Source organism: Nycticebus coucang, chromosome 3 (assembly GCF_027406575.1).
Source record: "Nycticebus coucang isolate mNycCou1 chromosome 3, mNycCou1.pri, whole genome shotgun sequence".
NCBI classification, from domain to species: Eukaryota; Metazoa; Chordata; class Mammalia; order Primates; family Lorisidae; genus Nycticebus; species Nycticebus coucang.
Genome location: NC_069782.1, coordinates 70605850 through 70619451, shown reverse-complemented (window position 1 = coordinate 70619451; position 13602 = coordinate 70605850). Strand labels below are relative to the sequence as shown.

The following is a 13602-nucleotide window of genomic DNA, read 5'->3' as shown; positions in this document are numbered from 1 at the left end:
GGCCAACATGGGGTGACCCACACTTCCAGTTTCCAGTTTGCCAGGTTTTTCTTTAATTTTGTTTTTTTAAGAGAAGGGGTCTCACTCTGTGGCCCAGGCCTGAAAAGCAGTGTGCTTTTTAATTCTTTGTTCTCTGGGGGTTTTTTGTTTTTTTGTTTTTTGTTCCTAGACAGGGTCTCACTGTGTTGCTCAGACTAGAATGCAGTGGTGTCATCACAGTTCACCGCAGTCTCCAACATCTAGGCTCAAGTGATCCTCCTGCCTCAAGCCCTCAAGTTGCTGGGACCACAGGCATAAGCCATGATTCTTGGCTTGCCAGGTTTTAACACAAAAATCTTGCATCCTGGGAACCCCACGGTCCCAGGCAAACCAGGATTATGCTTGTCCTAGATCGCTTGCCCTGTGCAGAGAGCCTCCCTGTGAGAAAGGAAGAAGGAGCCAGGAGAGGAGAAGGAGAACCCAGGAGACGGAGATGGAACAGGAATGTGGCTAAAACTGTCTCAAACAGTTTTCTCAATCATAGCTCACAGCAACCTCAAACTCTTGGGCTCAAGTAGCTCAGACTACAGGTGCTTGCCCCAACACCTGGCGATTTTTTAAGAGATGAAATCTGGCTCTAATTCAGGCTGGTCTCGAGCTTGTGAGCTAAGGCAATACCACTGCCTCAGGCTCCCAGAGTGCTGGGATTACAGACATGAGCCACCATGTCTGGCCTCATCCAACTTTCTTGGATCAGTAAAAATATATGTTTTTAGAACTGGGGGTCCAGAGCTACATTGGTTTGGCATTTACACAATGTTGCTTTTTCCACAACAGTGGATGGATATTCCGAATGTGTGGTCAATTTCTCATGGACCCATGCCCCCCTGCTGAGAGTCCCCATAACCTCACCTGACCAGTGGTAGCGATGCCACTGCTCCTGGGTGATGAGGCCCAGCCTCTGGGCATCCTGGGCTCCAGACCGTAGGACAGATGTCAGGGTGGACTCCTCAGGCCCACAGGCCTCCCTGGCACTCAGTGCCTGCAGGATGTAGGTGGGAGGGATGGCATTCTCGTCCCTCCGGAAGTGTCGTGCCACCAGCTCCAGGTCACTCGGCCTGGCTGTGAGCTGGGCCCTCAGTGCCTCCCACTCCTTCTCCTCAATCAGCATGGGGAGTGTACAGGGGCCATACTGGTCTCCTATGAGGGCCTGGCAGAGAGGTGGGCAGAGAAGGGGGCACAGGTCTTTCCACCTGGGTACTTAGCTCTGTGACCAAGGGTGAGGCCTTCTGAGCCCCTAAAAATGAACCTTCGGGTAATGCCGCGGTGATAATTACACTAAGAAGTGCAGGCAGAGGGGGGAACCAGTGGCTCACATCTGTGATCCCAGCACTTTGGAAGGTGGAGATGAGAGGATTACTTCTGGCCAGGAGTTCAAAACAAGCCTGGGCAATATAGTAAGACCCATCTCAAAAATAAAATAAAGGGCCAGGCATGGTGGCTCATGCCTATAATCCTAGCACTCTGGGAGGCTGAGGCAGGAGGATCACTTGAGGTTAGGGGTTTGAGCCTAGCATGAGCAAAGTGAGACTCTGTCTCTACTAAAAATAGGAAAATTAGCTGGGTACGCACCTATAGTCCCAACTACTTGGGAGGCTGAGGCAGAAAGATCACTTGAGCCTAGGAGTTTGAGGTTGTTGTGAGCTAGGCTGAGGCCGTGGCACTGTAGCCTGGGCAACTGAACTAGACTTTGTATATAAAAAAAAAAAAAAAAAAACTGAGCCAGGCATAGTGGCAAGCATCTGTAGTCCCAGCTACTCAGAAGGCTGAGGTGGGAGAGAGAATTGCTTGAGCCCTGGAGTTCAAGGCTGCAGTGAGCTATGACTATGCCTTTGCACTCCAGCTGGGGCAGTGGAGTCAGACTCCATCTCTAAAACAAACAAAAAACATGCAAAACGCTGTAGTCTGTGGGATCAGAGCCAGGCAAATGGGAAGAGCTCCCCCTAGGAACTACTCTCAGAGCTCTGGAGGTGCTAGGGCTGCTGGTGGCCCAAGAGACTGGAGCCTCTAAGAAGCAGTGCCCTGGGGAGCTGTCCCTGCACTCGGTGCTGCCTAATGACTTATTTACCAGAGAGACACCTCTCCAAGGGCCCCTAGCATATTTCTGATTTTCGTGCAAAGTCCCCCAAATCAGAGTCATGGAGCAGAATGATGCTGGGCTCTTGGACAATACCGGAGCTATGCCTTGTTCAAAAGAAAAGCAGAACGTAAGTAGAGGTCAGTCAGCCATGGGGACCTTCTAGAAGGTCCCTGGGCTGGTTGGTCAGGCCTGGGAGAAGCTCAGAGATCATCCTCCAGTTCCCCATGCAACCTGGAAGCTGCGTTGTGCTTTTCTCTGCCTGCAATTTAGGTTGCAAAACCAAGTCCCTCCTGGAGTTCTTTTTCTTCCCTACCTCCCTTTTTTGTAAAGTCTTTCTTGGAAACGCAATAACATAATCTCCTTTGGAAAATTATTGGAAGACTGGGGGGGGGGGGCGGGAATCTATAAAGGAGATTTACAAGCAGAGATGTAGAGCCTTCCAAATGTTAGAATGTAATAATTATAATAAAACAGAGACATGTAAATGTACAATAGATGTTTAGCTACAAGCCCAATTGTATCTAAAACCTAATACACACTCTCTGGGGGGTGGACACACTTATAACTCTGACTCAAACTGTGCAAGAGTAATGCATGTAAACAAAATGTTTGTACCCCTATGGTACTCTGAAATTTAAAAAAAAACTTAAAATGTCTTATGCAAAAATAATTTAGCATCAAAATAAAATTTAAAAACCCTACTATAAATCAAGAAAGCTCACATTCTATGATATTATAATATATACAGAGGGTACCAAAAAATTTATACACATTTTAAGAAAGGAAAAAACTGTATTAGATTTGTAATACTCAAGTCACATTTGATTCTGCAATTACAAGAAGTGTTCAGTGTGATTTGTATTCATCTTTTGTTATCAGTGTATAATTGAGTATTACAATTTTAATATAGTTGTTTTCCTTTCTTAAAATGTGTTTTATTCACTATCCCTGGCTTACAAATCCCACAGCTCTTGTGTCTTTTATTATAATGTTGGGACACTTGAGGCCTCAGAAGGAGGTTAGAAAACAGAATTTCTCTCTGACCTTCTCCTGCCCTCCTTCCACCTGTTCCTTTCTCTCCAAGGCAGGAATCTTCCTCTACCTTCCTGTCTTGGAGCAGGCGATAAACTCTCTGACGTACCTTCTCTGATTGAAGACCTCTATTTCAGAAGGGGTCCTGCCCCATAGTTTGGAGGAAGGAATACTGCACAGAGAGGCCAAGGACAACGTCAACTGACAGGCCTAGCTGGGTTTAGATCGTACCCTTTTTGCCCAATCCCATTTCTACATGGCTGTCAGTCAGGCGTATCCAATGAAGTTTTCATAAAAGGCACAAGAAGATGGGGTTTATGGATAGCTGAACAAGTGGAGAATCCTAGATTGGGGGAACCCCACTCTGGAAGCTCCACACCCCTTCCCCACACCTGTGCCTGTGCAGCTCTGCATCTCTAACCTTTGTAGTGTCTGTTACATTAAACCAGGAAGTGTTTCCTGAGTTCTATGTGAGCCACTCTAGCAAATTAATTGAACCCAAAAAGGGGATTGAGGGAACCCCAATTTGAAGCTAGTCAACCTGAAGTTCCAGTGGCCTAGATTCTCAACTAGCATCTGAAAGGGGGAGAGAGCCTTGTGGAACTGAGCCCTTGCCCCGTGGGATCTGCTGCTATCTCTAGATAGATAGGGTCAGAATTGAATTGGAAGACACCCAGCTGGCGTCCACTGTAGAACTGATGGCTTGCTTCTTGGTGGGAGAAATCCACACACATATGGTCACAGGAGACTTCTGTGTTGACTGTTGTTGAGGTGCTGAGAACGGAGGAAGAACCCAGTCTGTGCTTTTTCTGCTCACACATTCCCTGCATGGCTCATAGTTTATTATTTGTTTTATAGGGAGGCCTAATCTCTAAGCACTGTCCAACAGAACTTTCTGCAAAGCTAACAGAGTTCTAAATCTTTGCTAGCCAATATGGTAGCCGCTAGCCACAGCAGTGTTTTTAGTACAACCCAGGAAGTAAAAATTAAATTCTATTTGATTTAATTAATTTAAATATAAATTATCACATTGCCTTTGGCTACCACATTGGACAATGAAATTCTAAGGCCAAACAATCTTCACTGATTTTTCTTTATTTCACTAGAAAAACAGCTTTTATAAGGGGGACACTCTCTCTTATATTTAGCCTTATTTCCAGAAGAGGTTTTAGAGGACTTTTCCTCTTATTGGGCGTTGCTCAAGTCTTCTTTGTATTGAGCAAAAATACTTCCTTTACGTTTTGGGGGGGTGAGTGAGAGGAGAATGAGTCTCCCTCTGTTGTCCAGGCTAGAATGCCCTGGCATCATCATAGCTCACTGCAACCTCAAACTCCTGGGCTCAAGCAATCCTCCTGCCTCAGCTTCCCTAATAGCTGGAACTACAGGTGCCTGCCGCCGCACTTGGCTAATTTTTCTACTTCATGTAGAGAGGGGGTCTCACTCTTGCTCAGGCTGCTCTCAAACTTCTGAGTTCAAGGGATCCTCCTGCCTTGGCATCCCAGAGTGGCCTCTTGCTTTACTTTTTTCTCTTTACTATCTGGAATGGAGGTCAGTAAACTTTTCCTAAAAAGGACCAGATATTTAACATTTGGGGGTCTGCAAATCAGATAGTCTCCATCAAAACAACTCAGCTCTGCCATGATAGCTCAAAAGCAGCTCTTCACATTGTGTAAATGAATGGACATGGCTGTGTGCCAATAAAGTTTTCTTTACAAAAGCAAGCAGTGGTGGATTTGCCTCCTGGGCTGTAGCTTGCTGACCATTGCTCTAGGATTTATGAGGCAAAAATGTCATATTTCTTAAATGTATCTGGAACTTAGTGGTGTAATAAATTAAGACTTGGGAATATCGAGTGGCGCCTGTGGCTCAAGGAGTAGGGCGCTGGTCCCATATGCCAGAGGTGGCAGGCTCAAACCTAGCCCCGGCCAAAAACCAAAAAAAAAAATGAAGACTTGGGAATATCATTCAACAATAATGGAACAAACCATGAATTATGGGCCAGAGGTTGATATGGTGACAGAGGGGATGCAGTTGGGAGGGGGAGGGAAAAAAAAGATCCCAAAACCAAACATTAGCTGGCACAGAGAAGGTAAAAAGTATTCCCAAGACCCCCTGTGCTTCTACCTTCCTTATGGTTTTCCAGCATCCCAAATTTCCACAGATACAAAGTGGATGGAATAGGGAAGACGAGAAAAGGTCCAGATCAAATTCTAAGATTCCTTCCTCCTTCAACACACTACTCTCCAGCTTACCTGCTGCTTCCATTTGACTGCTAATGCCTGGATCCCAGCTAGCCCAGCAGAAAAGAGTGCTGTGATCAATTAGCAATGTCTCTCATGGGCAGGCTATGGAAAAAGGGTACTATAGCAGAAAAGGCACCCACATCCCTCCACTAGTCAGCTTGGCTAGGGAGCAGGGACCATATCTTAGTGTTGGAAGGAAGATTAAGAGCTAACCCATCCCTCCCAAGAGACTCACGACAAAAGAAGGTCCTATGGATGTTTTCCGACACCGGTCGACCTCCTCCAAGCACAGTTCCGTGGTCAGGTAGTCAGTGGCCTCAGTGTTCTGAATACCCCACCTCAGATCAACCACCTAGGGATTATAAGCATTGGTTTTGTCAGAGAGGTGGCATGAGAGGTGATTTTTTTTTTTCAATTCCCTTTGACAAAAGAATAAACTTTCTTTCAATAATTTTTGACAGTCTATCCCTGTAGCAGGATGTGTGGATTAAAAGAAATTAAACAAAACCCACAACCTTGGTGTCAACCTGAGAAAAACATCAACCAATCCAGATTGGGGGGAAGGGTAATCTGCATGATGCCCTTCCAGTCCTCCCTGAGACTGCTACGGTCAGGAGCAACTAAGAGACTGAGAAATCGTCCCAGACCAGAGGAGACTAGAGTGACATTACAACTAAATGCAATGTGATCTCCTCCACCAGAGAGTTTAGGTGGAAGAACCGGCTATATCTGAATAGCAATGTACCAATGTTGGTCTGATAGTTGTAATTTAAACTATCATAACATAGTTTGTTATACTTTGGCTAGGCAAGATATTAGGAGCTACAGGAAACCGGTGGGAGGCATACAAGAACTCTCTGTACAGTCTGTGCCAATTTTCTGTAAATCTAAATTCCAGACTCAAAAGTTTATTTAAAAACCACATTTAGCTGGGCATGATGGGACGCGCCTATAGTCCCAGCTACCCAGGAGGCTGAGGTGGGAGGATTCCTTAAATCCAGGAGTTTGACACTAGCCACCTGGGCAACATAACAACAAAACTCTGTCTCAAAAAAAATAATAATAATAAAATAAAATAAACATTAAAAGGTTTTTAAATAAATAAATTTTTAAAGTAAAAACATAAACATTTGATAAAACTTTTTTTTTCTTTAAAGGGAACTTGGGCATTTTCAGATTGTCCTTTTGAAAGTGAAGACACGTCCACACCTGTTTGCAGAGCTTTCTTTGCAAAAGAGGGTGGTTAGTTGGGCCAGAATTGGACACAGCAAGGTCTCCTTGGCAACCACATGCTTGGTCCATTTTTGCCTGCTTGCCAGAGAGAGGCTGGGCAGAATAGCTCCATTCAAGTCGGCAAAGCCGATGCTGCAGAGGGCTGGGGTGAGGGGCATACAAAGGCAGTGCAGAACAGTCCCTGCCCCCTTGAATTCTTTAGCAGGGAGAGAAAGACACATAAATTCCTAATCCACTACAGTATGGGGTAAAGGCCAGCAGTACTGAATGTGACTAGAGGAAGAGGGGAAGAAACAATTAGTTGTGGGAACAGGAAGGAAGTGGGGCCAAGGATCCACCCCTGGCATCCCCCACATGGGTGTTCGGGATAGTTACAGCATCTGCCCTTGAGTCCCCGCGAGGGCTTTAAAGAGAGCAACATGGAGCATTTCATCAATTCTCACTCAGTGCAGATGTTTTTGTTTTTAGTGCCTCTGACATTAAACTATTTCTCATGTTGAATATTAAGCAGAATGGAATTGCCAGCACTGCTTCTTTCTTGGTGATAAATATATAAATGATGGTATATCTTTAATCAAGAGGGACTTTAATCACTGTCATAAAGAGCAATTAGTTAGCCTCTACTTAAGCTGAAACTCCAAAGATGATTCATCAGTTTCCACATGGAAACGTGCAGGTGACAACATCCCCTGCCAGGGATTGATGCAAAAAAGGAGACACTGGGGGCCATGGTGGGTGTGTCCAGCAGGTACATCATTAGTGCTCCAGAAAAGTGCCTGTCTGATCTCCACGCCCACCCCCCACAGCTCTCTTATACGCCTCCTGAAGCTGCCCCCACGTATACAAAGCAGGAGTTTCCAAGGACAGGATAAAACCAGCAACAATAGGACTGGGCAGCTCATGCCTGTAATCCCAGCACTCTTGGAGGCTGAGGTGGGATGATCACTTGAGGTCAGCAGTTTGAGACCAGCCTGAGCAAGAGTGAGACCCTGTCTCTATTACAAATAGAAAAAGTAGTCAGATGTCATGGCACCTGCCTGTAGTCTTACCTATTGGGGAGGCTGAGGTGGGAGGATTGCTAGAACTGAGGAGTTTGAGGCTGCAATGAATTATGATCGTGTCACTGCACGCTTGCCTGGGCAACAAAGCAAGACCTTGTCTTGAAAATATAGGCGGCGCCTGTGGCTCAAGGAGTAGGGCACCGGTCCCATATGCCGGAGGTGGCAGGTTCAAACCCAGCCCCGGCCAAAAATCACAAAGAAAAAAAAAAAAAAGAGTCCTGAATTCTTTTTTTTTTTTTTTTTGTAGAGACAGAGTCTCACATACCGCCCTCAGGTAGAGTGCCGTGGCATCACACAGCTCACAGCAACCTCTAACTCTTGAGCTTACGCGATTCTCTTGCCTCAGCCTCCCGAGTAGCTGGGACTACAGGCGCCTGCCACAACGCCCGGCTATTTTTTTGTTGCAATTTGGCCGGGGCTGGGTTTGAACCCGCCAGAACCTGCCACCCTCGGCATATGGGGCCGGCGCCCTACTCACTGAGCCACAGGCGCCGCCCGAGTCCTGAATTCTTAAGGGGCGGCGCCTGTGGCTCAGTCCGTAAGGCGCCGGCCCCATATACCGAGGGTGGCGGGTTCAAACCCGGCCTTGGCTGAACTGCAACCAAAAAATAGCTGGGCGTTGTGGCAGGTGCCTGTAATCCCAGCTAGTCGGGAGGCTGAGGCAAGAGAATCGCTTAAGCCCAGGAGTTGGAGGTTGCTGTGAGCTGTGTGATGCCATGGCACTCTACCGAGGGCCATAAAGTGAGACTCTGTCTCTACAAAAAAAAAAAAAAAAAAAAGAAAATGTGTGTGTGTGTCATTAAAAATTTCAAGACTCAATAGGAAAGCATTGACCAGAGCCTGGAGGCTGGTGTGACTTCCTGTACCTCAAACATCAAGCCGTGCTTCTGGCAGAAGGTTTGCACTTCAGGGTAGGCGGTGCTCTGCAGAGCTTCCCTCTCCACATCCATATCTGCAAGGAAGAACATGGAGGGCGTTAGAGGGAAGAACCCAGAATCTTCCCGGCTCCACAGATCTACTTTGAACCTCATTAATCCCCTCCTCCCACTACCCACTAAGGTACCCACTAAGGCTGGAGACCTTCACACAGTGAATCAAGATACAAAAACAACATGTAGTAAACCCAGGAAGCTTAACCATCCCGGATTGCCTAGGATTTTATTGGGGTTTATTCTCTATATAACCCACATCCCAGGAAAAACCTCAAGCCTGGGCTAAGAAGGATGGTTGATCACCAACCCTGGGTTAGGGTTGCCAGATAATGTACAGGACATCCGATTGAATTTGCATTCGAGATAAACTTGTTACCATAAGTATATCCTATTCCAGCACCACTTGGGATATACTTATACTAAAGGATGATTTGAGGTTTGTCTGAGATGTAAATTGAACTTGATGTTCTAGCTTTGTGACTGTTTTCACAGCAAGCTCCAGCTCCTGGGCTTAGGCGATTCTCTTGCCTCAGCCTCCCAAGTAACTGGGACTGCAGGCACCCGCCACAACACCCAGCTATTTTTTGTTGTTGTTGTTGTTGCAGTTTGGCTGGGGCCGGGTTTGAACCCACCACCCTTGGTATATGGGGCCCGTGCCCTACTCACTGAGCCTCAGGCGCCGCCCTAAATAAAAGTATTCATAAAATATTTATTAGGGGCCAGATGTGGTAGCTCACCCTTGTAATCCTAACACTCTGGGAGACTGAGGCTGAGACTGAGACTGGATCACTTGAGCTCAGGAGTTCAAGACCAGCCTGAGCAACAGCGAGACCCCATCTCTACTAAAAATAGAAAACAAAAACAAAAACAAAAAAACTAGCCAGATGTTGTGGCAGGCGCCTGTAGTACCAGCTACTCAGGAGGCTAACGCAAGAGGATCACTTAAGCTCAAGTGTTTGAGGTTGCTGTGAGCTATGACACTGTGACACTCACCCCAGGGCGACAGAGTGAGACTTTGTCTCAAAAAAAAAAATTATTAGGCTATCGTTTTGTGCCTGGACCCTTGCTAAACATTGAGGCATACTGGCAAACAAGACACATATAGAATCAATGCGGCATGCTGCAGTTGGCCCCGCCTGGCTTGGAAGAGCTGATTGCTGAATCGTCAGAAATTTCGCGAGTCACTTGTGAACACACCATTATTAAAAATTAAATTAATGTAAAAATTAAAAGTGGCACTTACAATGGAATACATTATACTCAAAACAGACATAGATAATGGTCAAAACTCATTTCCTCTAGATTATTGTACATTTGACTATGAACACTGCACTTGAGGTTATTTACAGATATTAACTTGGTAGAATGGGAATTTTAGATAATGGTGTGATACTGCGTAGCTCTGCCTAACTCTGGATTTACGTGGAGTCCATTGGTAGCTTAAAATTGACTGTGGTGGGAGTATTTACACCACAGAAATTGGCAGATAATATAAATCAATTTTTTTTTTAAATTGGAGAACATATTGCTGGGACATCATTCTACTACTCTTTTCCCCTATAGAGTTTATAACAAAGTTGGGGAGCTGACACATACATTAAATGATTGAAATTAAAAAAAAATACAAACAGACATAATTGGAGTTTATGAAGAATGCTGTCAAGGAAACATGAGTGAGCTGTGCTGGAGAATAGTGAAGGACAAACCTACTTCAGATCGGGGGGCAGACCGGGGCTCTCTGAAGAAGGGGTGTTTATGCTAAGACCTAAAGGATGGGAAGAAGGAAAAGAGGGAACTCTGAAGGCAAAGGTTTTGTCTAGAGCTTCATGAGTTTCAGGACCTGCCAGAAGCCAGTGTGAATACAAGATGTGGCTGAGAAGAAGACAATGGGATAAAGGTGGGGAGGTGAGCAGGGTCTAGCCACGTAGCTGTGCCAAGACTTGGAACATTTTAAGCCTAGCATATAAATGTTAGTTGCAATACCCTATGCCAGTCACAGCACCTCTATCAAGTCTGGCTTATCGAGAAGGAAACAGAGGGTCCAGGAAGCTCCCTCTCACTGCTTCCCACACTGGTTACTAGCTGAGCTGCATTTGCATCCAGGTCTCTGTGAGCCATGCCCACATTTCCCTAGTCCCCCAGCTCTGCCCTGCTCCTTACCTGAGACTGCAGAACTGATGAAGATGGCCACACCACCTGATGGAGGCGCTGGAAGGGAGCCCACCTGACCTTGGAGAAGCCGCCGGCGGGTGCCTGGGCTGAGGGGGCTCACGCTCATGGCTGCCTGGCCACCTCGATAATTCTTCCCCAGGAAAGAGACTGGGGCTCAGAGACCTCACACTTCCCTGGGAGGCCAGCCTGGCAGTGCCATCTGAAGTGGGGGCACCTATCGCAACTCCCAAGGCCCCCTTGGCAGCCTGCAGCCTCCACTACATCCAGTGCCTCTGGGGAGCTGCTCTCCTTGGTCTACAGGTGCTAATGTGTGGACATTAGACAGTGGTGTCCCAGCCACAGCCTTTTGATGTTGGCTCCTCCAGGCATGGGAGTCTCCTTCCCCGCTCTGAGCCCTGAGAGCTCAGTGGTCGCCACAGCAACTGTGGTTTCCTGGCACTGGGTGTTGGGGCCCAGGGACCAGCCAGCCTCTCAAACACCTGGCTCCCCGGGGGCCTCGCTGTAAGTTGAGCCTGAGCCCAGGTGTGCAGAGGGAGCTGCTAGGAGCCATGCCCAGCCCTGGCTGCACAGGCAAGAAGGACAATCTCTTGCCTACCAATGAGCAGGAGTCTTCATGTCCAGGCACCACCTGTACTATTTCTTTATTTATATATTTTAGAGACAGGATCTCCCTCTGTCACCCAGGCTAGAGTGCAGTGGTGCAGTCATAGCTCATTGTGACCTCAAGCTCCTGGATTCAAGTGATCCTCTTGCCTTAGCCTCCCATATAGCCTAGGACTACAGGAACACACCAACGTGGTCAGCTTAACTTTTCCCTTCCTCCCTCCCTTCCTTCCTTTCTTTCTTCCTTCATTTTTTCTCTCCCTCCCTCCTTCTTTCTTTCTTTCTTTTTTTTTTTTTTTGTAGAGACAGAGATCTCATTATGTTGCCCAGGCTGGTCTTGAACACTTGGCCAGATGCTCCTGTCTTGGGCTCCCAAAGTGCTGGAATTACAGACATGAGCCACCGTGCCCAGCCATGTATACTATTTTTTTTTTTTTTTGAAACAGAGTCTCACTATATTGCCCTCAGTAGAATACTATGGCGTCACAGCTCACAGCAACCTCAAACTCCTGGACTCAAGCAATTCTTCTGCCTCAGCCTCCCAAGTAGCTGGGACTACAGGTGCCTGCCACAATGCCCGGCCATTTTTCTGTTGCAGTTGTCATTGTTGTTTAGCTGGCTTGGGTCAGGTTCGAACCAGCCACCCTCGATGTATGTAGCTGGCCCCGTAACCACTGTGCCATGGGCACTGAGCCAACGCCCAGCTATTTTTTGGTTGCAGTTGTCATTGTTGCTTTAGCAGGCCCCGGCCCAACTCAAACCCACCAGCTTGGGTGTATGTGGCCAGCACCCTACTCACTGAGCTATGGGCGCCAAGCCCATGTGTACTATTTAAACAAGCAGTTCTCACATAGGGTCATTCTGCCCCCGGGGGACACTTGCAAAGCCTAGAGACATTTGGTGTCCGTGACCATCTGGAGGGTGGAGGCCAGGGATGTGTTCAACACCTTCCAATCCTCAGGTTGGTTCTCACCACAAAGAATAATTTATTCTGATAGGAGGAAGATTAGCAAGTCCCTGAGAGGTGACAAAAAAACCTACCAGTGTCTAACTGAGACATGCTCTTTGAAATAATCAGCATCATATGTTGTATGACCAGGGAAAGACTTTCGCAATTTGATGTTATTGAAAAATGCCTTGGGGACTTGAACCTTGCTCACCCACCTCTTAACTGTAGCAACCAGCCACTAGAGGCAGAGAGAATGAATAATACCTTCGCATCCATGGGCCTGGTTTGAATGCTGGCTCTTCCATCACTTTCTGGAGGATGTAAGCAAGGGGCCTCTCCCCCCAAGCATCACAGTCTACACAGTCTATGAAACAGAAAGGAGAACCACTTTAGACATTCACCGCTAAGGCAGAATGTAATGGAGTACAATGTGTTAACAGATCAAAATTAGCGGCACAGCCCGCCCTGAACAAAATATGAGTAAGGCAGTTGGGAGATGGGACTGTAAAACACACAGTGTGAAGTGGGCACTTGGTAAACAGTGGCATCAGTTCTACTGAACAATCTGGGCTTTTTCGTACCTTTGTGTTTTTGCCCATATTCTTTCTGCCTCATCTTCCCTTCCCTGCCTGTCCACTCAAGAAATACTCTGCCATTCATGGGTCAGCAAGCCCATCTCAGGTTCAATGATCCCTAGGCTCCTGAGAATTCAGAAAAGCTGTTATATTCATTGTTATGGTTTCTTACAATGAATGGATACAGATTAAAATCAGCCAAGGGGGCCAGGCACCTTGGCTCACACCTGTAATCCTAGCACTTTTGGAGGCTGAGGCAGAAGGATTGCCCACATGTCTCAAGAGTTTGAGACCAGCCTGGGCATCATGGTGAGACCCTGTCTCTACAAAAAAAAAATTAAAAGTTAGCTGGTGCACAACTGTACTTCTAGCTACCTGGAGGCTAAGACAGAAGGATTGCTTGAACTCAGGAGATTGAGGTTGGACTGAGCTATCATGATAGCACTGCACTCTACCCAGGATGACAAAGTAAGACTCTGTCTCAAAAAAAAAAAAATGCCTTAGGGACCTGAAATCAGCTGAAAGAAGAGGCATCCAGGAGGGTCCAGGAGAGACTAGCCATGAGCTTCCAGTTGTCTTCTCCCAATAAAGTTGTGTAGACAGAGCTTAAATCTTCAGGCAATGATGTGTACCAAGCTACATGGTGTACTGCCAACTAGGGAACCCTGCCCACAAGCTTTGGT

General features: G+C 46.7%; 1 protein-coding gene across 1 annotated transcript in view; it reads right to left on the bottom strand.

Annotated features, from left to right (window-relative positions):
* NWD1 (NACHT and WD repeat domain containing 1) overlaps window positions 1–12566 on the bottom strand; it is an 83671-nt gene extending 71105 nt beyond the window's left edge. Inside the window, exons 1-4 of the mRNA XM_053585567.1 lie at window positions 12560–12566; window positions 8555–8640; window positions 5630–5746; window positions 892–1189 (exon numbers count right to left, since the gene is read on the bottom strand). Coding sequence (XP_053441542.1) covers window positions 892–1189; window positions 5630–5746; window positions 8555–8638 — 499 coding nt within the window. The 5' untranslated portion in view covers window positions 8639–8640; window positions 12560–12566. The remainder of the gene's footprint in view (window positions 1–891; window positions 1190–5629; window positions 5747–8554; window positions 8641–12559) is intronic.
* Window positions 12567–13602: the final 1036 nt, after the last annotated feature.